This window comes from Piliocolobus tephrosceles, chromosome 7 (genome assembly GCF_002776525.5).
Source record: "Piliocolobus tephrosceles isolate RC106 chromosome 7, ASM277652v3, whole genome shotgun sequence".
NCBI classification, from domain to species: domain Eukaryota; kingdom Metazoa; phylum Chordata; class Mammalia; order Primates; family Cercopithecidae; genus Piliocolobus; species Piliocolobus tephrosceles.
In genome coordinates, this window is record NC_045440.1 from 123,243,776 (window position 1) to 123,271,461 (window position 27,686).

At 36.7% G+C, this 27,686-nt stretch overlaps 1 protein-coding gene across 6 annotated transcripts in view; it reads right to left on the bottom strand.

Annotated features, from left to right (window-relative positions):
* Positions 1-27,686, bottom strand: part of TAF2 (TATA-box binding protein associated factor 2) — a 108,424-nt gene that overhangs the window by 71,584 nt on the left and 9,154 nt on the right. For 2 of the 6 annotated variants that reach the window (XM_023224730.1, XM_023224753.2), the window contains exons 3-9: positions 23,800-23,960; positions 11,655-11,773; positions 9,231-9,372; positions 7,198-7,429; positions 3,482-3,666; positions 2,487-2,600; positions 1,135-1,234 (exon numbers count right to left, since the gene is read on the bottom strand). In XM_023224730.1, coding sequence (XP_023080498.1) covers positions 1,135-1,234; positions 2,487-2,600; positions 3,482-3,666; positions 7,198-7,429; positions 9,231-9,372; positions 11,655-11,773; positions 23,800-23,960 — 1,053 coding nt within the window. Of the gene's footprint in view, positions 1-1,134; positions 1,235-2,486; positions 2,601-3,481; positions 3,667-7,197; positions 7,430-9,230; positions 9,373-11,654; positions 11,774-22,449; positions 22,469-23,799; positions 23,961-27,686 lie in introns of those variants that run through there. The other 4 variants (XM_023224748.2, XM_023224737.1, XM_023224750.1 and 1 more) reach the window with 3 other exon arrangements.

The following is a 27,686-nucleotide window of genomic DNA, read 5'->3' on the forward strand; positions in this document are numbered from 1 at the left end:
GACTTCCTGCAACATTGGAAACTCATAACTGTTTTAAATAATACAGATGTAGTATAGAAAAGTGGCAAACAGCATAGTGAAGAAACTAAAAGCCAAGCTGGAATCCTGGGCCTACTACTTACTAGCTGTATACTTTGACCAAATAATTTAACCTTTCTTTCTGTGCCTCAGTTTCTTCATCTATAAAATGGGAATGATAGCAAGGTAGTTAGGAGAATTAGGTTCATTAATATTTATAAAACGTTTGTAACAGTGCCTGAAACATTTTAAGTGTTGTGTTATTCTGTTCTTCTTCTTTAATAATTTCTGAAATAGAGACTCCTTTAGTCATAGATGTACAAATATCTTAATAGTGCTAGATGTTTAAAGTATTCGAAAATTAACGTTTTGGCTTGAGTTTACTCTTGGATGATAATAATATGTAAAATAAGAATAAGGGGAAGATGATAAGGTTTGTTTAATAAAGATATTAAAGGCTGCAATTTTTCCATCTGAGAAGGGAGACACTAAGCATGATATAATTAAAATGTTTATGTATATGACCAGGATGTGCCAAGTAAAATATAATTGATGTTGTATTTTTGGCCAAATCTTTAAATCGTTAAAAAAAAAAAAAAAAAAAGACATGAAATGACAACATAAATGCATTCAAGGCCTAGCCAGAATATAAGAAGCAGTTAATACGTGCAAAGCATCATGCACATTACATGTATAATGTCTAATAATCTCTGCCCATGGGCAGACACTACGACTGCCCTGCTTAAACAGATGAGACTTGGAAAGATTAAGGTCACAAAGCTAAACAAATTTAGGAAGCACAATTACAAATGACTACTATAAGGAGCTGGGACATACCTAACTACCAATCTGATGTTTAAGAAACTTAAAGATTCTCTTCTATAGAGGAAAAAATGTTTTTAGGGGCCAATGTTGACAATGGAGATTAGATAAAATAGACCATTAGTCTTTCTCAGTAAATCGATTCCCATTTTGCTGGGAAAAATTAGGGATTTTCAAGTAGTATTTTGAAGTATTTTACAGTCATTAAAAATGGAGGACATGAGACCTGGAAATCAGGAGAACATTAACAGTCTTACTGACTTGTAAGTGGATAAGGGATCTAGCTGTCATTACCTCTTTAATCCAATGGCGGTATTCATTAACACCAAAAGTTTTTTTCATCCAAAGTCCATAGATATAGCCTGAAATTCCCTTCAGCACCCATTCATCAGACCTAAGCAAAAAGTCAAAGTATAAATTACTTTTAATCATAAAAACTCCTCAGAAAATGTCGAAGAGGATAATGGAATAAGTGTAGTGTGCATTTCCCTGCCTTCATAAAGAAAATGAAAATTATTAACAAATCATTAGGTTTTCCAACTTCCTCTGGCTGAGTTCTGCTTGCCCATTCATTATACCTTATCCACACCTGCCTTTACCATTAATTATTAGACTGCTTTACAGTCTTGCTTCAGGTATAAATTACTAGAGTATATGCTCTACGCTGACAGTGCTGCTTCCCTCCTGCCCAACTCTGTTCTTACTGTCTCTGCCTCTAAGGAAATACTTGCTCATAGTCAGGGATACACTGTTGAATTCTAAAAGTCCACATGCTATTATTGCCAATCCAATGCATTATGCCATTAACAATGACATTCTAAAACCTAAAGTTTAATTGCTTCATTCATTTTTTGTTGCTTTCTCTAGAAAAATGGCAATTAACATCACTCACTCATTTAGTCATTTGTATACTCATCCATCTATCCATCCACTCACCCCATCCATCCATCCATACATCCAGCCAGCCACCCATATTTTGCCTACTACATTCCAAGCACTATTCTTTAACGAAACTTCTACATGTGGTTTTAGGAAAATTACAAATCAAGAGATCTATCTTTAGCCTCTGCCCTCTCCACTCCAGCAAGCGAAAAAAGAAAACCAAGATTTATATACTCTATATAGTATAGAATGTTCACAATTATAATCTTAATTTTTCTGTTATCTTCTAAATCATCCTCAAGTTAATAAAAAAGAAAAGAAAGAACATTTATACTTTCATTTCTTTCAACAAACTGGTACAAAGCTGAGCACTAGTAGGCAAATCCCTAAATAATTATTAATACTGCAGAGGAGCACTATTTTACATTAAATATTAAGTTATTTCCAATTGCTTTGAACACTGACATCAAAATTCTAACAACAGTTTTCTGTATATTTATGTTATTTTATTTACAGAATTCATTCGGTTCTTTAAGACACCGTCTTACCAAAATCTTAGCTTATAAACCGTAGAAGTGATTATATTGATTTCATGTCCAAAAAGTTAGGATGAAGCTTATAATCATTTTTCTTTAAATACATCTAGAACAGTGTCTCTTAAACTAGCTATCTGCAATTAGGGCAAAGGTCAGTTTAAATGCAGGAAAACAAAGTAAAATAAACTTGATTCTTTTCTCAGTAGTATGAACTTTCAGGTTACTCACCAAGACATTCTAGATATGAAACATCCAAAAAACTGCTGGGCCAAGGACTGGGCTAAACACCTTCTAGTCAAAGGTGTCTCATCTATAATCATGGCACTGTGTAAAAGATTCGTGCTGGAATTTAAAAGAGAAGAAAGCTCATTATAACCAAGAAATAAATATTAATTCAGTGAAAGTAAAATAATTCCACTTTTAAAACAATAGAAGTTAGATATAAAATAGAAAAAAAAATTATCCCAGCTTTCTAATCTTTTCAAAATTTAGTTAAAATTCATGATCTTAGTAACTTTTGCTCAAACCAAAGGACATAACATTTTCCACTGATGATATCAGTAAATTTCAGACAATATCAGTACATTTTTAAATAGTGCTAGAAAAAAATTCATACTAGTCATACAATAATTTGTACAATTTTTAAAGAATTTATGAAAACAAGACTAAAATGGGGAAAATATTAATATTAGTTAATTCTGGATGAAGATGAGCCTTTTGAGTTATCTCAAAATTCTTGTCTTCATGTTTTTCTACATTTAAAAATTTGAAAAACCAAATTTTCTACAAAGCCAATCACATTTAAATTGGAGAAAAAAGTTCAAAGCTCATCTTAAAATTGACCACAGGCTGGGCGTGGTGGCTCAAGCCTGTAATCCCAGCACTTTGGGAGGCCAAGACGGGCTGATCACGAGGTCAGGAGAGTGAGACCATCCTGGCTAACAAGGTGAAACCCCGTCTCTACTAAAAAATACAAAAAACTAGCCAGGAGAGGTGGCAGGCGCCTGTAGTCCCAGCTACTCGGGAGGCTGAGGCAGGAGAATGGCATAAACCCGGGAGGTGGAGCTTGCAGTGAGCTGAGATCCGGCCACTGCACTCCAGCCTAGGCGACAGAGCGAGACTCCGTCTCAAAAAAAAAAAAAAAAAAATTGACCACAAAATCAGTAACTTTTCTTCATATCATTACCTTAATTTAGGCATTTCAAATCTGAAGAGATACCAACCTAAAAATGCTCATGGAAGCATAAGCAGCCACTTCAACATAAGCCTCATCAATGAAGACAGTCTTAAAACAGGAGTATGGGTATCGACACGTGAGAATTTCTTCATAAAACTCAAAGACTTCATGAAGGTATGAGGTGGTATGTTTCAGCAATGGAAGAAGTTGGGGCAAACAAAAATGAGTAACCTGAAAAGAAGAAGCAAGGAAGATCATCTAAATGAAACAGTTACTTTTAATATTGTAAATTTCCTAAATATCTCAATTATAAATAAATGTTCTCATAAATCTATTATTTAATAATTTCAAGATGCTGAAAGAAAATGTGAAAATAGTGATTACTTTTACTGATCACATTTATAAAATATTAATTGTACTTAAAAATTAAATTCATGGTGTATTATAAGTGTGTGGAATGCTTAGACCAACTAAAATATAACTCTGGTTCCAAATTCAATTAAAATTTTTTCTCATATGTACACATAACAAGAAAGACTTAAATTTCAAAGGCTTACTATAAACATACTTCTTATTCATAAATATCTAATCTAGTGAATAATGCATGTTATAGTACTATCTTATCAACTGTTAATGTTAATCATATTATCTGCATATAAAAAATAATTACTGTAGTCCCCCTCTAATATTTCAATTACATACCAAAAACTGCATAAAAACTTAATGGTAGTTAGGAGATTAAAAAATGCCTGCAACAGAAATAGTAACTCTGGTTTTTTTCATTAGGTTACATCTCCCTTTGGTCACACAAATATTATATGCTATCTATTACTGTGATGTGTGCTGTTGCAGGAAGTCAGGGACCCTGAATGGATGGACTGGCTGAAGCCATGGCAGAAGAACATAAATTGTGAAGATTTCATGGACATTTATTAGTTCCCCAAATTAATACTTTTATAATTTCTTATGCCTGTCTTTACTACAATCTCTGAACATAAATTGTGAAGATTTCATGGACATTTATCACTTCCTCAATCAATACTCTTAAATTTCCTATGCCTGTCTTTAATCTCTTAATCCTGTCATCTTCATAAGCTGAGGATGTATGTCGCCTCAGGACCCTGTGATGATTGCATTATCTGCACAAATTGTTTGTAAGACATGTGTGTTTGAACGATATGAAATCTTGGCATCCTAAAAAGCAACAGGGTAACAGCGATTTCCAGGGAACAAGGGAGATAACCATAAGGTCTGACTGCCTGTGGAGCCGGGCAGAACAAAGTCATATTTCTCTTCTTGCAGAAAGCAAATAGGAGAAATAACGCTGAATTCTTTCCCCAGTAAGGAATAACCCGGGGAAAGGAATGCATTCCCAGGGGGAGGCCTCTAAATGGCCACTCTGGGAGTGTCTGTCTTATGCAGTTGACAATAACGGATGAAATATGCCCTAGTCTCCTGCAGTACCCTCAGGCTTGCTAGGATTAGGAAATTCCAGCCTGGCAAATTCTAGTCAGACTAGTTGTCTGCTCGTGAACTCTGTTTCCTGTTAAGATGTTTATCAATGAAAATGCGTGCCCAACAGGACATGGAACCTCGTCAGTAATTCTAATTTCACCCTAGCCTTGTGATCTTGGTCTATCCTTCTACCCTTGTGATCTTTTATTGCCCTTTGAAGCATGTCATCTTTGTGACTTACTCCCTGTTTGTAACCCCTTCCCCTTTTGAAATCCCTAATAAAAACTTCCTGGTTTTGCGGCTCAAGGGGCATGATGGAACCTACCAATAGATGATGTCACCCCTGGAGGCCCAGCTGTAAAATCTGTCTCTTTTGTACTCTTTCTCTTTATTTCTCAGACCAGCTGACACTTAGGGAAAATAGAAAAGAACCTACATTGAAATACTGGGGGCTGGTTCCCCTGATACTGTGCCAAATGAATGCCATCAACAATGACACAGATCACTGACTAGAACAACCATGTAAGGTTTCACACAGGAGTGTGAAGCTGTTGTAATCTTCTTGAGTTCAACAGAAGTTTGATAGGGAACTTTTGGTATAGGAAAAGAGAACATCGCAGAGTCAAAGATGGGAAGAAAAAAGGTATGATCAGAGAAGTCTCAGTAAACTATTTTGAATATAACATCTACTAGGGTCAAATTACAGAAGATCTTGAAAGTCATGCTAAAGAGTTCTAATTACTGCAGAATTATAAAGGCAAGGGAAGTTTTTAATTTATCATAAAAATTATTCTTCTAATAACATTTAAAAGAACAGATTAGAGGCTACTATAAGAGTGGAGAAAAGTATCTATGTATTATTAATGATCAGGGCCCAAAACAGTATCATGATTAACACTCCCTTTGTATTAATCATGATATTTAATCATAATTTTATTTGTGTATGCAAATAAAAAATACTATTCATCAGAAAAAGGACTCATTTTTAGACAAACCTACAAGACAGCAAATTTACTGATAATGCAGGTCACAACTCATGTATTTGACACAGAGAAAGACTAAGTCAGGAAAAACAATTCTTGACTATCATTTGCCTTGTTCCTATTCAGTAACTCAGAGTAGAAAAAAATTATTCTGAAATACAAAATAGGTACTAATCAAACACTGATTTTAAAGTTGATCATTTACCAAAGACGATAAAGTTCACTGCCAATCTTATCAGTGGATAAACCTTTCAAAAGAGTCATTGTTAAGACAACATAAGCAAAATCAACACAAAATATCCTGAATATTTTCCATGAGTGATTTTACAAATCCTGTGAATTTCAGCAAAGAAAATATAAAAGGCAAACTGAGGAGCTCACCGAAAGCCTGCTGCCCTCAATTTTTATTCACATGACTAAAAGAAATGCTGTTGAGATATACATGGTCAAATTACATGTTTATATATTTCTTTAAAAAAAAAAATCTAGGTTGAAGACTAAAGAAGAGAGGTAACAACTAATAAATCATTTTCTAATCAGCAGAAGTCTCATGCTTGGGAAGGTCTAAAACTGCTATTTGGCCTGTCAATTGATAAATGAATTATGATAAGATATGTGCTGGGAAGAAACTAGAAGTCTTCCTGAGTATGCTAACTGGGTTTCTAACTGTCTATTTTCCTCTGTATAGGTTGAAGAGAGAATATATCTTGCTCTTTAATTTTGAATTTACAATATTGTACATTCCAGAGATGGGACCACAACATTCAAAAACATGATAAACAAAAAGATGACATTAGTAATGAACAGAATTAGTTACAGAAATCAACCTATACTCTAAATAACTGAAGCTATTTTGAAATGCTAAGACTCTGTTGGAAAATAATCTGACATTTAAATACAACATTTTAAAAGAAATTCATTCAAGAATTCACATCATTATATATATCAGATAGGGAAACTTATTTATTTATTTATTTATTTTGAGACAGAGTCTCAGGCTGTTGCCCAGGCTGGAGTGCAGTGGCACAATCTTAGCTCAATGCAAGCTCCGCCTCCTGAGTTCAAGCCATTCTCCTGCCTCAGCCTCCCAAGTAGCTAGGACTACAGGTGCCCACCACCACGCCTGGCTAAGTTTTTGTATTTTTAGTAATGACTGGGTTTTGCTGTGTTGGCCAGGATCGATTTCCTGACCTCGTGATCCACGTGCCTTGGCCTCCCAAAGTGCTGGGATTACAGGCGTGAGCCACTGCACCCAGTCAATATCCATCGTTTTAAAAGCAGTAAAAGGCCAGGAGGAGAGTAAGAGGGGAGAGCTCTGACTTACCTCATGCATGTATGGATCTACAAGTATTTCAAATGGTCCAATGGCCAAGGAGATATTTGACGCTGCTGTAGGAATGGTAAGCATATAATGGAAAGTTTTCTTCCTCATATCATGGGTATACACTGTCTCCACCAAATCGCCATTAGAAACAGCAACCATTGCAGCATCTACTGTAAATTCTAATTTCCATGTACACAATTCAGAGTATGAATCAACACAAGGGAACCAAAATCTAGAAAAAAGATTGACAATATAGAAAATGTATTCAAAGTGTCCTCTACATTGCTTTCCCAACATGCAAGTTATTTTAGCATTTCTAGAAAATGAACAAACAAAACCTTTAGCTATTTGGCTACTGAAGCTTTTTACTGTACAACCTGAAAAAAATCTGATAAAATAAAATGTTTCCAAATACTATTTGGCAACATTAAAAAAAAATATTATGTGTTACCATCAGTTCAAACCCTAAAAAGAGGTAAGCAATTCTTAGTTTCCAATGTTTTAAAAAATAATTTTAACTTGTATATGCACATTAGTCAGTTTTTATGCAGCATTCATTTCTAGAAACTAAAAAAGGCTTATAGTAAAAAGTTTTATAAAGTATAATGAACATTCAGAATTTATTTGATTAAATTATAAAACTGCTTTTTTGAAGTATGTAACGCATTGTATAAATTCAAACTGAGTGCTGGTAAAGCCAGATATAAAATTTATAGTCAGCTTTCATCAATTCAGGTAAGGTGTTATGTGACAGGGTAGGTACTTAGTATTGAGGTATTAAAGTATGTAAGACATTATCCCTGGTTTAGAGTAGTTATTATAATAATCTGAGGAGAGGCTGGGCGCAGTGGCTGATGCCTGTAATCCCAGCACTATGGGAGGCTGAGGCAGGTGGATTACCTGAGGTCAGGAGTTTGAAACCAGCCTGGCCAACATGGTGAAACCTGTCTCTACTAAAAATGCAAAAATCAGCCAGGAATGATACATCTGCTTGTAATCCCAGCTACTCCAGAGGCTGAGGCAGAAGGATCACTTGAACCTGGAAGGTGGAGGCTGTATGAGCCGAGATTGCACCACTGCACTACAGCCTGTGCGACAGGCTGTCTCTACTAAAAGACAGGAGGAAACCCCGTCTCTACTAAAAATACAATAATTAGCCAGGTGTGGTGGCACATGCCTGTAGTCCCAGCTACTTGGGAGGCTAGGCAGGAGAATCACTGCAATCCAGGAAGTGGGGGTTGCAGTGAGCCAAGATTATGCCACTGCACTCCAGCCTGGCCAACAGAATGAGACTCTGTTTCAAAAAATAAATAAATAAATAAGCAGAGTTGAGAAGTAGAATGTGGAGTGGGGAAGTAGAGAATGAAAGGAGGTGAGAGGAGGTCTCTGTAATGCTTGTAACGTTGTGTCTAAGTGTAAATTATGTGGGCTTGTTCACTTGTGAAAATTCATTGAAGTTTACATTGTGTGCAATTTTCTCTATGTATGTTTTACTTCAAAATAAAGTTTTTAAAAAAGAAGGAATCAAGTCAGATGATTATTTTAGAACAGTAAACTTGAAAATGAGAGAGAATAAGGGAGATGTAAGATTAAGGCGGGCTGGGCGCCGTGGCTCATGCCTGTAATCCCAGCACTTTGGGATTGAGGTCAGGAGTTAAAGGCCAGCCTAGCCAACATGGTGAAATCCCATCTCTACCTAAAATATAAAAAATCAGGCAGGTGTCGTGGTGAATACCTGTAATACCAGCTACTTGGGAGGCTGAGGCATGAGAATCACTTGAACCTAGGAGGCACAGGTTGCAGTGAGCAGAGATAGCACCCCAGCGTACCCCAACAAGGGTGACAGAGCAAGACTGTCTCAAAAAAAAAAAATTTTTTTTAGGAGGAATGACTAACAAAGTAATTTGAAAGAACTCTGAATTTGGGAGGGAATAAAACTAGTATTTCTTGTTTTACACTAAATGTACATCTTGCTTATACAAAAAAAATGCAATTTAAAAATTAATTGAAATATTTAAGAATCTATAATCTACCTTGTAGAATTTTGATACCCACAAGAGAAAACATGAGCACCTCTCTCTGCCATACTTCCCTCTACACTGGGTACCACAAAATGAAGACCTCCTTTGGGCTGATCCAGAGAAAAATTGATGTGTATCTTCAGGACCTTTAACTCTGTAACAAATAAACATATACACACATTGATACATAAATAAGTAAGTACAGTGGTCTATATAATAAAGACAAAGATTTAATGCTGAACATGAAATGGAATTGAGGACTGAGATTTATATGAAAAACCACACTACTTACCCTAGTTTAGACTTTTACCACGTCTGCCTATATTAACTCAACAGGCTGCTACTATTGGTATTTCTACCTCCAATAAATTATAACTATTGCTTGTATTATTTTCCCAAAATATACCTTTGGTTATGCCATATCCTCCTCTCAACATTTCTGACAATGTACAATGCCTAAAAAGTCCAAAACTCCCACACTGCACACTTACACCTTCCAAATCCAATCCCAAACTTTCTGATACAGTTTGGCTCTGTGTTCCCACCCAAATCTCATCTTGTAGCTCCCATAACTCCCACATGGTATGGGAGGTACCCGGTAGGAGGTAATTGAATCACAGGGACAAGTCTTCCCCGTGCTGTTCTCATGATAGTGAATAAGAGTCAAAAGATCTGATGGTTTTCAAAATGGGAGTTTCCCTGCACAAGCTCTCTCTCTCTTTTTTTGCTGGCCACCATCTGCAGAAGACATGACTTGCTCCTACTTGCCTTCAGCCAAGATTGTGAGGTCTCCCCAGCCACGTAGAACTGTAAGTTCATTAAACCTCTTTTTCTTCCTAGTCTGAGGTATGTCTTTTATCAGCAGCATGAAAATGGACTAACACACTTACTTTTCAAGTTCTTTCTCCTATTACATTCTCCCGCAAAATTAACCCTAGGTGACTTTAGGGAGTACAAGGATGAGAGGTAGAGTGGGGAACCCTACTCGAGAATTTGCATTATTATTGTGTATTGTGTTACGCTTGATTTCTTCACTGTAAACTGCACTGCTTTCGTAAGATTCTAATTTCCCTCCAAGCATTACAATCATACGCACTATCTCCAAACACTAAAAAGGAAATGACGACTTCCACGTCTGTCCCCTAAATTAGGGTAAGTTCCTCCACAAACCCTACTCTGACCCCAGCACCCACAACAGAAAGCAATAAACAAAACAAGAAGTCTTTTACTTCCTTATCTTGATTTTTATAAGGCTAAATAAGCAAGGCAGAAGCTAATGTACAATATTACAGTGGCTAAAACTGTATACAAGACACAAAGAAGGTTTAAGAAGTCTGCAGACTGAGTATCAGAAACCCTGTGTTTTAGCTTTAACTCCACCAATAATTTGCTAGGTGAAGTTCAGCAGGTTACTCATTCTCATTAGACTTCAGATTACTCTTCGGTAAAAAGAAGGAATTGAACCAGATTTTTCAGGATCTTTCCTGCTACAAAATGCTATAATTCTAAACTAATTTGATATTGTACAGGTTCTCAAATCTTGACAAGCGGTTCCATCTACATGATTTTTTAAAAATATTTTTCACAGCCAGGTGCAGTGGCTCACGCCTGTAATCCCAGCACTTTGGGAGGCCAAGGCAGGCGGATCACCTGAGGTGAGGAGTTTGAGACCAGTCTGGCCAACATGGTAAAACCCCGTCTCCACTAAAAATACAAAAATTAGCCAGGCGTGGTGGCGGGAGCCTGTAATCCCAGTTACTCGGTGACTGCAGCAGAAGAATCGCTTGAACTTGGGAGGCGGAGGTTGCAGTGAGCCAAGATTGCGCCATTGCACTCCACCCTGGGCGAGGAGAGCAAAACTCCGTCTCAAAAAGAAAAAAAAAATGTTTTTTTGCTTTAAAAAACGGTGAAATAAATTGCTTTTTTCATAGCCCTGAACTGACATTATCCTGTTAGCCAGCGATCCTTAATAAGAAAAAGAGCTTCCAACTCATTCTGTATATTTCAACTGGTTAATTTGCAATATTGATATCATTGGTGTTTTTTTTTTTTTTTTTTTTTTTTTTATTAGACGGAGTCTCACTCTGTTGCACAGGCTGGAGCGCAGGGGTGTGATCTCAGCTCACTGCAACCTCCACCTCCTGGGTTCAAGCAATTCTCCTGCCTCAGCCTCCTGAGTAGCTGGGATTACAGGTGCCCACCACCATGCCTGGCTAATTTTTGTATATTTAGTAGAGATGGGGTTTTGCCATGTTGGCCAGGCTGGTCTTGAACTCCTAATCTTAGGTGATCCAACTGCCTTGGCCTCCCAAAGTGCTGGGATTATGAGTATGAGGCACCATGCCTGGCCAGCATCATTAGTCTTCATGTAAAATTCTCTAGTCTTTGAATCTAACATGATTTTAGTATATAGTCAATATATTCTTGGTGCTTTACCATCAACATGTTTCCACAGCTCTGATGGAACTTTAATGCAAAGTTCTCCATTTCCTGCATCAGGGTCCACCGCACTAACTGCAGCTGCATAAGCATTGGAAAAATAATTGAGGTTTCTCCTGGGGAAAAAAAAGAGCCAACTTTTAATAATAAGATAATAAGCCATATATCTTAACAAGCATTTTCTTTTTCCTTTTTTTTTTTTTTTTTTTTTTGAGATGAAGTCTCACTCTGTTACCCAGGCCAGAGTTTAGTGGCACCATCTCAACTCACTGCAACCTCCACCTCCCAGGTTCAAACATTCTCGTCCCTCAGCCTCCCGAGTAGCTGAGATTACAGGCACCCATCATCACAACCAGCTAATTTTTGTATTTTTAGTAGAGATGGTGTTTCACCATGTTGGTCAGGCTGGTCTCAAACTCCTAACCTCTAGTGATTCATTCACTTTGGCCTCCCAAAGTGCCTCTGATTACAGGCATGAGCCACCACACCCGGCCTCTGAGAATTTTCTTAAATATCATTTGATACGAATTGTTTGTAAGCATTTTATCTTCTTATATAATTCCTAAAAACACTCTTTAGCCAAGTAATGGTTTGTTCTACTCATCATGTTAAAAACCATTACACTATGAATACAACACAATATATATTCTACTCACCAAGTTACATGACTATTATTATGACTATCACATTCTTTGTTAATTTTGGAATGCCAAAGCCACTATACTATTTTGATATAAATGTAAAGAATATGTGAAGAATTGAATAAATATTCTCTATCAATCTGGCAAAAAACTGAATGGATTCAACAAGCTTTATAATTTGACAAAAATTAAGATGTCGAAAACAAATCAGGATGGAACTCAATTCCTCACAATGTAATAGCACCTACCTCCACCCATTAGTGCATCATAATGTAAGCTTAATGAAGCAGAGAATTTTCAGCAGACTCACTGTTATATTCACTATGTCAGGAGAGACTACTACATAAATATTTGTTCCATAGTTATCTAACCTTATTTCCCATTTGATGAAAATAATACGATGAAGTCTTACGGAAATGTGAAAATGTTGTTCTCAACTGGTTTTAAAATTGTATCCCATAAAAGCAACTTATATGTGTATATATACACATATTACATTTCCTTGCTGAAATTAGTTAAAAAAATACAAAAGAAATGAAAAACAGAAAAAAGATATGGAATGGGAAGGGCAAGAATACAAGGTGAAATACACAAACATCATGAGCCACATCCTCGTTGTACACCTTTATGTCTGCCATCCTGCCATTAGGTGTAGCCACAAGGTGAAATCAGTGACATTCCCATAGCTTAATAATTTTTTCATCTAGTTGAAAGACAAGTTTGAGCTGGGCATGGTGGCTCATGCCTGTAATCCCACCACTTGGGAAGGCTGAGGTGGTGGGTCACCTGAGGCCAGGAGTTCGAGTCCAGCCTGGCCAATATGACAAAACTCTGTCTCTACTAAAAATACAAAAATTAGCCAGGCATGGTGGTGCATGCCTGTAATCCCAGCTACTCGGGAGGCTGAGGCACGAGAATCGCTGGAGCCCAGGAGGCAGAGGTTGCAGTGAGCTGAGACTGCACCACTCCACTCCAACCTGGGCAACAGAATGAGACTCTGTCTCAAAAAAATTAAAAAATAAAAATAAAAAGACGAGTTCCAAATACTCTACAGAATAATTCAAGGAAAAATAAAATGGGAAAAACCATTAAAGAAACATTAAGGCTATAGACTCCTAACTTGACAGAGGTCATTCCTTCTCCATCTTCATCCATCTCTCTACCAATTACGAAGGATGTAACATAACTACGGCTTTAACAACTATTTAAGGTAGCAACTACAAAGCATAGAGTTCTGAAAGTGAAAAGACTTCTCAATATATTTTAATAATTTACTTCTGTTAAGTAAACATTGTTGACAATGAACACTTGACATTCCAAAAATGTTCAGAGCATCTTCACCAGTAGATCCCATCTCAAGAAACCACTTTCTTTGCTCATCCATAAGCAGCAACCCCTCCATCCATTAAAGTTGTATCATAAGATTGCAGCAATTCAGTCTTCCCTTTAGGCTCCACTTCTAATTCTAGTTTCATTGCTATTTCTACCACAACTGCAGTTACTTCCTTCTCTAAATCCCTCAAAGTCATCCATGAGGTTTGGAATCAACTTCTTCCAAACTCTTGTTCATGTTGATGTTTTGATCTCCTCCCTAAATCATCAGTGTCCTTAATGGCATCCAGAATGGTGAATCCTTTTCAGGGTTTCAACTGACTTTGTCTAGACCCCTCAGAGGAATCACTATCTGTGGCAGCTATAGCCCTATGAAATGCTTTCTTAAATAATAAGACTTCAAAGTAGAAATTACTCCTTAATCCACAGGCTGCAGAATAGATGTTACGTTAGCACACATAAGAACAGTATTAATCTCCTAGTACATCTCCATCAGAGCTCTTGGGTAATCAGGTGTCTTGTCAATAAGCAGTACCATATTAAAAGGACTCTTGTTCTGACCAGAAATCTCAACAGTGGGCTTAAAATATTCAATTCAGTAAGCTATACTGTAAACACCTGTTGTCATCCAGGCTTTGTTGCTTCATTTACAGAGAACAGGCAGAATAGATTTAGCATAATTGTTAAGGGCTGCAGGATTTTTTGGAATGGTAAATAAGCATTGCTTTAACTTAAAGTCCCCAGCTGCATTAGCCCCTAATAAAAGAGTCAACCTGTCCTTTGAAGCCAGGCACTGACTTCTTTTCAGCTGGGAAAGTTCTAGATAGCATCTTCTTCTAGTAGAAGGTTGTTTCATCTACATTGAAAACCTGTTGCTTAGTGTAGCAACCTTCATCAAAAACCTTAGCTAAATCTTCTGGGTAACTTGCTGCAGCTTCTATATCAGCACTTGTTGCTTCACCTTGCACTTTCATGTTATGGACAAAGTTTATTTCTTTAAACCTCAAGAACCAGCCCCTCCTAGCTTCAAAATGTTCTTCTGCAACTTCTTCACCTCTCAGCATTCACAGAACTGAAGAGAGTTAGGGCCTTGCTCTGGATTAGGCTTGGCCTTAAGGGATGGTGTGGCTGGTTTGATCTTCTATCCAGATCTCTAAAACCTTCTCCACATCAGCAATAAGGCTGTTCCATTTTCTTATCATTTGTGTATTCATTGGAACAGTACTTTTAATTTCCTTTAAGAACTTTTCCTTTGCAGTCACAACTTAGCTAACTGGGGCCAAGAGGCCTAGCTTTTGGCCTTCCTCCCTAAGCTTAACCATTTCTATAGCTTTTGGTTCAAGGTGAGAGATATGAGACTCTTCCTTTCACTTGCATGCTCAGAGGCCATTGTAGGGTTATTAATTGACCTAATGTCAATATTGTGTGTCTCAGCAAATAGGGAGGCCCGAGGAGGAGGACAGAGACAGGGAACAGCTGGTCCACAGAGTAGTCATAACACACACAAGGTTTATCATTTAAGTTTGCCATCTGATATGGATGCCATCTGTGGCATCCCCAAAACAATTACAATTGTAATATCAAAGATCTCTGATCACAGATTACCTTAACAGATATAATAATGAAAAAGTTTGAACTATTGCAAGAATTACAAAAATGTGACATAGAGACATGAAATGAGCACGTGTTGTTGGAAAAACAGCACTGATAAACCTTCTTGATGCAAGGTTATCACAAACCTTCAATTTGTGAAAAAAAACAGTATCTGCGAGGCACAATAGAGCAAAGCACAATAAAAGGAGGTATGCCTGTGTTTTTTTAAAATTATCATACAAAAAAAAAACCTTTTTTGGGAGTCTACAGTTGTATAAAATTCAACATATGCACAGATTCAGTTAACCACCAAAATCAGGATATAGAACAGTTCTGTCATCCCCAAAAAGTCCCTTACGCTATCCTTTGTGTCAAATAAATGGAATCACATAGCATGCTACATTTTGAGACTGGCTTGTGTCACTAGGTTTTTGAAATTCATCCAAGTTGTTACATATATTAATAATTTGATCCTTTTGCCATTGAGTGGTATTATATTGTAGAGACTGCAGCAGTTTGTTTTCCATTGACCAGCTGAAGAGCATTTAGGTTATTTTCAGCTTTGGAAGTATGAAATAAAACTGTTATGAACACTTGTGTACAGGTTTTTGTGTGAATATAAGCTTCATCTCTATAGTACAAATACCTAACAGTGGGACTACTGAGTCATATGGTAAACACATTTAACTTTCTAAAAATCTACAAAACTCTCAGAAGAGTTGTACCATTCTGCATTGCTATCAGCAAGATCTGAACGTGCCAGTTGCTCCAAATCCTTGTCAGCACTTACTCAACGCACCATCTAATTTTAATGACTATTTTATCTACAGAGTATAATTTATTTTCAATAAAATTTCAAAAACATAAAATTTGATGATTGCAAAACTTGTATTCCCCCCCAAGTTATCAGGGAAATGCAAAAATAAAATAACTATTGTACAAAAAGAAAGCCAGATTTAAACATTACATATTAGAGTTACTAGTTTTTTTATGGGAAATTATTTTCATTTAATCTCCTCATTTCCTGAGAAAAGGTGAAGTGGTCCAAATAAAATGAGTTCTTATAAATGGAATCAACTGGGAAGTCAGTCTCAAATAATCTGATGGTTTAGATTTCAACATACAAATCAAATGCTTTCTTTCATAACTTCACAGAAGTCAAAAATTACAGTATAAAATTATAATGTGTTTTCAATCTTCAGAATAATAATGACTACAAAGTATTTAATATGTCCTTGCCCTATAACCTCTACCATCCCCATCTCTCAATCCTTCTTACAGGAACGCAACTTAAAGAGAAGAAACACTATAGATATTGAAAAATTAGTAAATTAAGGGAATAGATATAATTTTCTCTAAGAATTTTAAATATCCATATTAAATTAATATAATCTGATAATCCTTTGTCAAATAAAGAACATTTGCCTCTTAAAACTATAGGTGCAGATTTTATAAAACTTCAGTTTTGATTATTTGTAAACTTTCCCTCTATTTAAAAAAATTTTTATAGAAGTAAACTTTTATGGAAGTAAACCAGAAAGCTACACACACCTAGCAAACAGCTTGATACATTTTTACAAACTGAAAAATTCAAGTAATAAGCCAAAACCACAATGAATAAGGATGACTGTAAAAATAAGCAAAACAAAATTTAACCTGGAACTGTGACATAAGGCTGCTGACTGAAAAATCTACCTTACCAGATTTTCCTATGAAAAAGCCTAAGGGTTTCACTGCTTACAAGTTCAAATTTGATCCAACTACTAACGCAACTTTTTTTTTTTTAATTTAGAGAGTTTAAGTGAGCCAAAGTGACAACAGCTGCTCAGAAGACTCACCCAAGTAACCTTGGATATGACCTCCATTTAAACTTTGTTGCATCCAAGTTTTTAAAGACAAAAAAGAGGGACAGGAAGTGGGTTGACAGAAAACAGTCTGTCAGGGATTCTCAGGGGTTTAAAGAAATAACATTGATTAGTGATTGGCTACACATTTTTAAGCTATAGGGTATGGATTATAGTATCCTATGTGACACTGTTAGGTTAACTAACTACCTGGGCGATAACAAGAAGTTTCAAGGCATGAATAGATAGCTCAAGGCAGGGAGCAGAATGTGATTGCTGCCTCATTTTTTTTTTTTTTTTTTAATTTCAATAGCTGTTTGTGTACAAGTGGTTTTTGGTTACATAGATGAATTCTACAAAATGAAAGTCTGAGATTTTAGTGTACCTGTTGCCCAAGCAGTGTACATTGTACCCAATATGTCATTTTAAAAATCTCTCCCTCCTCCCTGCTTTTGAGTCTCCAATATCCAGACATATCACTCTGTATGTCTTCACATACCCATAACTTAGTCTCGAATATTCTGATGGTTTAGATTTCAACATACAAATAAAAAATGAGAACATACGGTATTTGGTTTTCCATTTCCGAGTTACTTCACTCAGAATAGTGGCCTCCGGTTCCAGCCGTTGCTACAAAAGACATTTCATTTCTTTTTTATGGCTGAGTAGTATCCCATGGGGGGTGTGTGTGTGTGTGTGTGTGTGTGTGTGTGTGTATGTATATATGTGTGTATATATATGTGGTATGTGTGTATGTATACACATGTGTATACACACCACATTTCCTTTATCCACTCATCAGTTAATGTGGACTTAGGCTGGTTCCATATCTTTGCACTTGTGAATCGTGCTGCAATAAACATAGACACGTAGATGTCTTTTTTGACATAGGGACTTATTTTCCTTTGAATAAACAGCCAGTAGTGAGACAGTAGTGAGAACGCTAGATCAAATGGCAGATCTACTTGAACTCTCCATACTGTTTTCCACACAGGTTGTACTCATTTACACTCTCACCAGCAGTGTATAAGCATTCCCTTTTCACCATATCCATGCCAATATCTATGGTTTTTTTTGTTTGTTTTTACTTTTTCATAATGGCCATTCTGGCTGGGATAAGGTGTATGTCATTGTGGTTTTAATTTGCATTTCCCTGATCATTAGTGACGTTGAGAATTTCTTTATATGTGTTGGCTATTTGTATATCTTCTTTTAACAAAAGTCTATTCATTTGCTTTAATGTGTTTTATCTGATATAAAAGAATAGCTACTCCTGCTTGATTTTGGTTTCTATTTGTATGGTACATGTTTTTCCACCCTTTTACTGTGAGTCTGCAAGAATCCTTGTGGGTGTTAGGTGATTCTCTTGAGGACAGTGGATATTTGGTTTGTGATTTTTAATTCTAAAACAACTTTTAAAAGGCGAATGAGTTTCAAGCTACTAGAAATACTTTATCTAGATAAAGGACAAAATGGATCTACTGCAATGTATATACTGATTAGTCCAAATAGGAAGAACCATATCTAGAGTTCAGGGATTACCACATTTAAGAAAACACAGTATCAAATCTGAAATTATCCAGAGAAGGACAAAGAAAATGGAAATAAATTGAGAAAGAGTTTCTAACATGAGGAATGGTTGAGAATAATCTCAATAATTCTGTAGCCTGAAGAAAAGAAAACTTAGGGGAAAGGTATTTATCTAATTAGGATTAAGTTTGTGACTATTAAGACAAAACAAACTGTAGCTCAATGTAATAAAGAACTTTCTAGCATTTAGAAATAATGAAAGGGGTGCTTTAAAATATAATGAGGACCAGGCATGGCGGCTCACACCTGTAACTGCGGCACTTTGGGAGACCAAGGCAGAAGGACCACTTGAGGCCAAGAGTTCAAAACCAGTTTAGGCAACATAGTGAGACCATGCATCCAGTAAAAAAATAAAAATAAAAAAAAATTAACTAACCGAACGTGGTGGCAGGCACATATTGTCCCAGCTACTTGAGAAGCTAAGGCAGAGGATGGCTTGAGTGCAGGAGTTCAAGGCACACTGTAGTAAGCCATGATCGCACCACTGCATTCCTGCCTGGGTGACAGAGCAAGGCTCTGTCTTTAAAAATATAAAAATTAAAAAATTAAGAAAAATATATTATGAGCCCTGCCGAACTGGAAGTATTCAAGCAGAAGATGAAATATAGTAAGGCTTCACGTTGAATTTTAGATTAAATGAACTCTAATGTCCCTCCAACTCTAAGATAACTTAATTCTAATACTAATAAACCAACTGGCAGTGCAACATTGTAGCTGACTTAAAATACTGATATTACTTAACCATAATCAATAAGGGAATTACCAATTTCTATTACATGACATTAATGAAATAATTTTAAAGTTCCATGTAGAAGTCTGCATTAAAATATAGAATCTACAAAATATTAAAAAAAACAAACCCAGCAATTTTAAAAAAAATCATTATAACTGGATAATTACTTCATTTATATACTAAAATAGGTAATTTCATTTCTGCTGCCACTCCTTGGTGGAAATTAAACTCATTTTTGACACTGTGAAAAGTTGGGACATTTCAAGTAAAATAAAAAGGGGCTTCTCGGCTGGACGTGGTGGCTCATGCCTATAATCCCAGCACTTTGGGAGGCTGAGGCGGGCAGATCATGAGGTCAGGAGTTCGAGACCAGCCTGGCCGATGGGCTGAAACCCTGTCTCTACCAAAAATATAAAAAAAAAAACAAACAAAAAATTAGCTGGGTGTGCTGGCGCACACCTGTAGTACCAGCTACTAGGGAAGCTGAGGCAGGAGAATCACTTGAATCCGGGAGGCGGAAGTTGCAGTGAGCCAAGATCATGCCACTGCACTCCAGCCTGGGCGACAGAGCAAGACTCTGTCTTAAAAACAAAAAACAAACAAAAAAAAAAAGGTTGGGGGCTTCTCAAAGTGGAAAAGCCTGGCCAGATGCGGTGGCTCACGCCTGTAATCCCAGAACTTTGGGAAGCCGAAGCAAGCAGATCACAAGGTCACAAGTTCAAGATCAACCTGACCAACATGGTGAAACCCTGTCTCTACTAAAAATACAAAAATTAGCCAGGTGTGGTAGCACGTGCCTATAATCCCAGCTACTCAGGAGGGTGAGGCAGGAGAATCACTTGAATCTGGGAGGCGAAGGCTGCAGTGAGCAGAGATGACACCATTGCACTCCAGCTTGGATGATAGAGTGAGACTTGGTCTTAAAAAAAAAAAAAAAAAAGAAAGAAAAAGAAAAACTGGCAAAGCCTATCTAGGAACAAAACAAAGAGGAAAAAGAGCTATCAGTCACTGTGGGTTACCCATCCACAGAAACAGTCTCCCTGACAAAGTCTACATGTAACTTTTTCTAAGAAAAGAGAAGTACAGCAAAAACAAAAACACTGAAGAGCTGTAGCTCCTGTGGAGACAATCTACAATCTATCTACAATCCATAAGATTCACACACAAAATATATGTAGGAAAACTTCAAGTGCTGAATTATTTTATTGAGAAACTGTAAAGCAAAAAGACAGCTGCTTATACGTATTACATAACCAATATGTTTTTAAATTGTTAGTATACGTAACGTAACATGTCAGCTAACAGTTGGATAAAATAGATAGAAATGCCTTTCAGCCTCTTATCCAAATGTTTCTTTTCCTTATATTCCCCTACAGTTCAAAGGAGCTGAATCTCAACCATTGTAAGCACACTCTTTCAATCAAAAATAGGGAGGGTATGGCACCTTAACTTTAAAATAATAAGAAAATGTGATTAAATAGTATAGTACATTACTTCTCTCAGTGTTAAGACATACTTGTACATAAAATCAACGGTAAAATCAAATTTACTACTGAATTTGAAGTTTCACTTTTAATTTCAAAACTGCTCTATTTAATTTGTTTTAGTTTTATTGGTTCATTAAAGAAGGAAAGTTATTTCAGAAATAAGTAACAGAAGCATCTAGGAGCACGCTAAAGGCCTTAGCTATCTGCCTTTCCCAAAGTTCTCTTTAAAAGTAACATCTTTCACAGGTCTTTTTCACATCTTACTGTCAATAAACATAATATTTCTTCTGAATAATTGGTGTGTTTTTGTCATGTCTTATGAATCTTAAAAACCCTCTTTGCTATGGCAATCAGAAATATGACACAAACCTGCAGTTTTCCTCTAGGAATTGTGCAGTAACTTAATAGTGAGTATCCACCACCATCCTATACTTGCTTACCCTTCATGCTAATTTCATTAGCTACTTTCTAAAACTTATGTCTAATAAAACTCTAAAATCAATTTCTTTTCGAATAATTCAGAGGATAAACAGAAGCAAAAATACGAAAATCACCTCTTTTAAAGAGTAATCAAGATTCTAAACCTAAGCAAAAAAGCAGGGATAGTCACGCATACTAGTCAATTATTAGTCAAGCATTTACTAAGTGGCCATGGCCAACAGAGCTATGGTTCTAGTTGAATGAAAAATTTTAAATACATTCCATCTTTCCCAATTTCCTAGCCTAACCTTTGAAAAGATTCTCCTTTAGAACTTCCTCTTCATTCTTTAAATTATAAATATATACAGGTCTGTGGCGTGTTAGGAACCAGGCCACACAGCAGGAGGTGAGTAGCGGGTGAGCAAACATTACCTTCTGAGCTCTGCCTCCTGTCAGATCACCAGCAGCACCAGATTCTCATAGGAGCCCGAACTCTATTGTTAACTGCACATGCAAGAGATCTAGGTGGCACGCTACTTATGAGAATCTAATGCCTGATGATCTGAGGTGGAAGTTTCATCCAAAACCCCCTCTTGCCCCCTGGTCCGTGGAAAAACTGTCTTCCACGAAACCACTGACTTAGAACACTAAAAGTAATGAGGCATCTTCCATTATCACTAGAGAAAAAATTTAGGGAATATCACTAAAGAAAAATTTTAGGGAAAATATTTAGGGTATATCATCAAAATAAACAGCAAAGTAAAGCTTGCTTCCTTAACAGACCAAGAGTCCTGTCATTACACTTAATAGATTATCTTGAGACCTGGGCAGCAACAACAAATTATTAGTAAAAAAGATGTACAGACACTGTGTTTTGTGACTGACAAACAGGCACCTTGCCCTATTATCAAATGGAGAGTTCTAGGCTGGATAGGGTGGATATTTTGGCCTTCTGGCAAGGTAATAGGTCCTCTATCTGCTCTTCATCAAGTGATCTTTCCATTTATTAGTGGTGTATACTAACCTCCTCAAAGGCAGAAGTTTTTGTTTTTGTTTTCTGGGAGGAAAGGGATGCAGATAATTTTGCAATAAGTCTTTTTATGTCAGTTCTACAAATGTGGCTTTAAAAGCAATGTAATTTCAACAACTCACCTTTGTGAAATGGAAAGTTACAGGAGTAAATCAGGGATTCCCTGAATTTTTCCAATCCCATTTGTGTATCTCCTCTCTAAATGTGAAACATTTTAAACCAATGATTATTGGGACCATAAATACATTTAAAAACAAGCCACCCTTGTAAACCTTTGCAATTCCTTATGGCAGTGGTTCTCAAGCTTCGGTCTGTATCAGAATCACCTGTCAAGCTTGTTAAAACACAAACTGTAGGAGCCTATCCACAATTTCTGATTCAGGTCTGGGGTATTGCTTGAGAACTGGTCGGTCGAACAAGTTCCCAGTTGATGCTTGTCTGGGAATCACAATTTAAGAACTGCTGCCTTAAGGCATTATACATCTAGACTAGTTAAAACATCATCTCGACTAAAAAGTTTATGATAAAGTTTTGGCATCCTACCCCTAAACACAAAGAACCACAGAAATGATATAACCCAATGTTATCAAAGCTTTGAAAAAGTAAGTGCCCTCACATGTATTGATAGTATTTAAATTAGCATAAATTTAAATACTAGGGCACAATCAGGTAAAATACTGAAAAGAGCCATTAGAAATGACAAGTAAAACAATCAAAGGGAAAAAATTTGTATGTGCCAAAACATTCACTCACCACTTACGACTGCAAAATGCCAAACAACTGGAGAATAATTATACAAACTATAGTACACTGAGCAAATGGAGTATTATTTAACTATAAAGATGACAAAAAATGCAGCGCGCACACACACAGAAAATGGAAACAAAGTATGAAATACAAAAAGTAGAACATAAAACTGATAACAGCAATGTATGTTTAATGATAAAAATCAGAAGTAGCCTCAATAGATATAGTATTTATTTAAGGTAAAGAAATAGGCTACTTTAGACCTAATATAAGATAGTTTAATGCAGTCAATTTCATTAGCTACTTTCTAAAACTTTTCAATAGAATATTTCACAGAATATTTTGAAGTAGCCTCTGGTCTACAAATTACAGTGACCATCTAACCCACTGAAAATTACTTTCAATATTTATGAAGTAAACAGTTAAGAAAAACATTAAAAGTAAAAAAAAAAAAAAAAAAAGACTAAGAAAAATCTAATTACAGTTCCCAGATAATACTTCCTTAAAGTTTTAACATGCAGAAGGGAAACTTAGTAACTACGTTGGGCACAGCTAGCAAAATCACTTGAACCAAATGTACAGAGAGGTAAAACAGATCAAAAAGACTGGGATTCAAAGCCTAATAACAATCTTAAAAAAAAGTACTTTGAGAAAAACTAACCCAATCATTAAAAACATTTTTTCAAAACTGTTAAAAATAATGACTTTTAAAGTGCATAACTTACTGTTTTGATTCACTGTGACAAACTTCCAAGGTTGGGTCATTATAAATAAAAGCAGCCTCTAAATCATTGATCCTTACTCGGTATATTCTACACTGTTTACTGTTCAACTTGATTCTATTCAAGTTTGCAACTGTGGGAAATATAGTCAGTTCCACAAATCCCTGCAAAGATAGAGAATAACAACCTCATTACAAAGACTGGTATGTTTCAGAATATATTTCTTTAATTTTTACTACTTACACACATATTCCACTCCAGACACAAAATCCCAAATAGCTACATACATATGTATGCTCTCCAAGTATCTTACTTTCAAACACGATTGTCCTAGTGACTGAATGGGTGTGAATTATGTATACTTTATCATCCTGGTGGTTCATATTCACTATCAGTGAAAATTAGGCAGTCAGAAAAAAGTAAAAGGGCTCGTTACTCTCAAAAACCAGAATTTTTAAACAGACTAGGACCTAAAAAGGGAAGAAGAAAAAAATGACAGAGCAGAAACAGAATCAAAACCAGAAGGTTGATGAGTGAAAGAACATGTCAGAAAAAAAAGGGGTAAAAAATTATACCACTGAAAGTAACAAGTAAGAGTTTCTGCTCATGAGTAAATTAGGACACGTAAAATGGCAACAGCTACAAAAGATACCAAGGCAAGTAGGAAAAATCTGCTGCTATATCCAGGAGCGGCAGATACGTCACAGTGTTCGATCACTTCCTATCAAGTCGTCCAGAGGCCGTATGTAGTTCGACCATGTTAGCTGTCAGAGGTCGTATGTAGTTCTACCATGTTAGCTGTATGGTAGCAATGTCTCTTATCCAACACATGAAAAACAGTTAAATACAGACTGTTCACCACCCTCTTGTATTGAATCAATGCAAAAGATGAACAGATGAAACACAGAATATATGTTCATTGATTTTAATATCCTGGGTTGAAAACTGATATACTCAAACATAAAACAAGAGAGGGCATGAAATTGCAGTATTTCAGGGGCTCCAAAGTGAACAGAAAAATTTCAGAGGCTATAACAGAAATATTTAAGACAAAATTCAGATAGCAACCATAGAGGACTAGATTATAATGGCCGCTACCATGTACCAGACATTACACTAGATACTTTCTTACGTTCCCTCTAATCCTAATACCAACTCCAAGAGACTACTTTATACTTTTTACAAAGAAGCTACAAATATTACTGTAAAGTATTTTAAAAAGTTAACTTTTTACAGATAAGATAACAAAGGCAAAAAAATTAGGTCAGTAATAAGTAGGGAATAGAGATTCAAACACAACTAAATAATTCCAAACAAATCCCACTATGCCATAATGCCTCTGGGTACAACGGTTTTTAAATAATATGCAAAGTTGTTTTTAGGTAACATTTAGCCCCAACTGCTCAAGAAAGCCTAGAGATTCTGTAGCCCCTTTGTTCTCAATTCCCAAGTAAGAGGATAGCCATACACTCTTAAATCAGAACAATCTGCACGTATCTGTGAGTTAGAAACACAGAGAACAAAAGAGTAAAGTCCAAAATACTGTTGATAAAGATGCTGTGTTTAAAGGCGTAAACTATGAGCAGCTGTAGGAAGGATGACCAGAATTCCTTTTAATTAGAATCTGTCATCCAATGACCATTCTAAATTTAAAAGAGCTTGGATCAGCTGAAAGCCAAGAATTAGAACCAAGACAACTACAAAACAAAAGATTAAAGAAAGTACTGTCAATTTCTACTTGGGTGAGACATAAGAACAGCATCTGGCTTTCTAAACTCTGGTAACAATAATAGAATGATGAAATGTAATTCAGGAAGATAGGAAAAGCCCAGTCTCCTTGCACCATCAGGCCTCTGCCACCGCCTAGGGCTCTAACCTACACCTGCCTGAAACATTCAGACCCATTAACCTCTACAAGTCTTCAATCTCTGCTGCCCTTAGCCACTGGCATAACTGCAAGCCCCTCAAGTCATCTAGCGTCTCACTCCTTGCTTCTTGCTCTCTTCCCCACTTCACAGATAACGATCCTCCTGGAGCCCACATTCCATTTTAAACATTTCACTTCTGCCTTTCAACCTTTTCTAAAACTCCCTCTCTACCCTCTTGCCTTAAATAAAATGGCTCCTGAATCCTCCTAGACAAGAAGCTACTTACTCTCCCATTCATTTTAAATGAGGGTAGTGGAAAACAGGCATTCTCCTAGTTTCCACCACTACTTCCGGACCATTTATAGGATTTTATTTAACGTACACTATAAGGTTAAGGATAATGTGGTGTCACCGTTAAAAGCAGGTGTTTTGGAGGTAGACTCCCTGTATAGAAATCCTAGCTCTACCACTTAGTAACTGTATGATCTTGGGCTAGTGACTCCAGCTCACTGTGCCTCAGTTTCTTCATAAAAAATAATGACATTACTGGCCTATTAGTGTTATTATGACAACCGAACAGCCAGGCATGGGCTCATGCCTGTAATCCCAGCACTTTGGGAGGCTGAGGCAGGAGGACTGCTTGAGTCCAGGAGTTCAGAACCAGCCCGGTCAATATAGCAAGACCCTATCTCTACAAACTATTAAAAAATTAGCCAGGCGTGGTGGCTGTAGTTCCAGCTACTGGGGAGGCTGAGGTGGAAGGATTGCTTGAGCCTGGGAGGTTGAGGCTACAGCGAGTCGTGGTTGCGACATGGGTGACAGAGCAAGATCACATCTCAAAAAACAAAACAAAACAAAAACAAAGACAACTGAAATACTACATGGAAAACACTTAAAATTATAGCTGGCATCTAGTATATGCTTAATAAATGCTTCTGTTATTCTTTTCTGTTTATCCTTTGTGTTCATGCTATACAGGTACACTATCCTCTATGCTTCTTCATTAATGTCTATGAAATTCCCCAACATTTGCTGAAGGCTCATACTCTTGTTTTTTTTTTTTTTTTTCTTTTCAGAGACAACGTCCTGTTCTGTCACCCAGGCTGGAGTGCAGTGTAGCAATCATGGCACACTGCAGCCTCAACTTCCCAGGCTCAAGTGATCCTCCCACCTCAGCCTCCAGAATAGCTGGGGACTACAGGCATGCACTACTACTTCTGGTTAATTAAAAATTTTTTTCTCAGAGATGGGTCTTATCATGTTGCCCAAGCTGGTCTGGAACTTCTGGCCTCAAGGATCGGCCTCCCAGAGCACTGGGATTACAGGTATAAATACTGCACCCGGTCACATACTCTTCTTTTGTAACACGTCTGCCATCACTCTAAGTGACTTGAATATAGATGTGTCTGATCCAACCAATAAAAATGCCTCAAAGTTCCCTGACCTCAATTCCTACAATTTTCACTTCCATCCAGGAAGAATCGAGATTACTCTGAAAAGCACTTCATCACTGCTTAGAACTGCTCTGATGCTGACATTGTGAACTCAAATGTCCACAATGCCTCTCCTCACCCTTCTCATTACTTCTCTACCAGTCCTCCTGTTCAACTGCCTGAAATCCTCCTGTCCTTGACTTCTTCCAGTTTCTCACCACAATCTTCTTGGCACTCCCTTCACCCTAAATCCTTAAATTCAACCACTCCTCTGCCAACTACCAATTATCCTGCCCCTCTGTTTCATGTATCCATCTTTCCCTTCTGTTTAAGAATGATATATCCAATGGTCTTTCAGCACCCACTCCCCACAGTATAAATATCAGGTTGTCTCTCTCCTGTAATTACAATCTTTCCTTTCTGTAGAATGTTTTTCCTGTGCCTATAAATATGTTCAAAACTCAAGGTTTTAAAAGTCTTTAGATCTATGCTACCCTCAAATGAATGTTTTGCCATCTTTCTCTCATACCTTCAAAAGAGAAATTCTTGAAAAAGTAGAATGTGTTCACTGTTCCAACTCTCTCTTCCA